Source organism: Morone saxatilis, unplaced genomic scaffold (assembly GCF_004916995.1).
Source record: "Morone saxatilis isolate NCDOM2014 unplaced genomic scaffold, NCSU_SB_2.0 Contig2, whole genome shotgun sequence".
Lineage (NCBI taxonomy): Eukaryota > Metazoa > Chordata > Actinopteri > Moronidae > Morone > Morone saxatilis.
Window position 1 is genome coordinate 6,851,088 of NW_023339762.1, and position 568 is coordinate 6,851,655.

The window sequence follows — 568 nt, forward strand, 5'->3', positions numbered from 1 at the left end:
GGGGGCGTAAAAAAGGCAGCGTTGAGTTGAGTCTTTAGCACCTGACAATGAAATGTTTTCATCATATGGCACTAACACTCCACCCTTTTTCGTCTCTCCTCTCATTTTTTTTTCTTGTCTCCTCTGTAACCCTGAGCTCACAACCCATCTCTTCTTTTCTTTTCTCCCCCCCTTCCAGAATCACCCACGTCCAGTAAAAGCTCCGAGTGTGCAACAGGCTGCAAACCACGTAAGTTTGAAATTCTCAGCATTTCTGAGTAACCGCATCTCTGTGTCAATGTGGCAGCATTGGGCGGGTACAGTATTTTGTCACATTATAGAGCGAGTCACCCCATTTTCCCAGGGCTGCTGTCACTTAACTAATGACGCTCTGCAGGGCAAATTCTTCATCATGTCCTGTATTTCATGTCGTATCTTGAAAGCTGCAAAAAGGCTTTTCTGTACCCGCCTTGTTGAGACCCTCACAGAGTACTAAATTTTTAGTGTGAGGTGGAAACTTGAAATCTGGAGAGCACAGATACTGAGAACTGACTTTTAGGTGAACTAGGAGACATGTTGTGTCCAGCTG

The 568-nt window shown here is 45.1% G+C and overlaps 1 protein-coding gene across 1 annotated transcript in view; it reads left to right on the forward strand.

Annotated features, from left to right (window-relative positions):
• The window catches only part of kitlga (kit ligand a), a 29,098-nt gene that overhangs the window by 26,546 nt on the left and 1,984 nt on the right, over window positions 1–568 (forward strand). Inside the window, exon 6 of the mRNA XM_035665186.1 lies at window positions 179–229. Within this exon, the coding sequence (XP_035521079.1) occupies window positions 179–229 (51 nt within the window). The remainder of the gene's footprint in view (window positions 1–178; window positions 230–568) is intronic.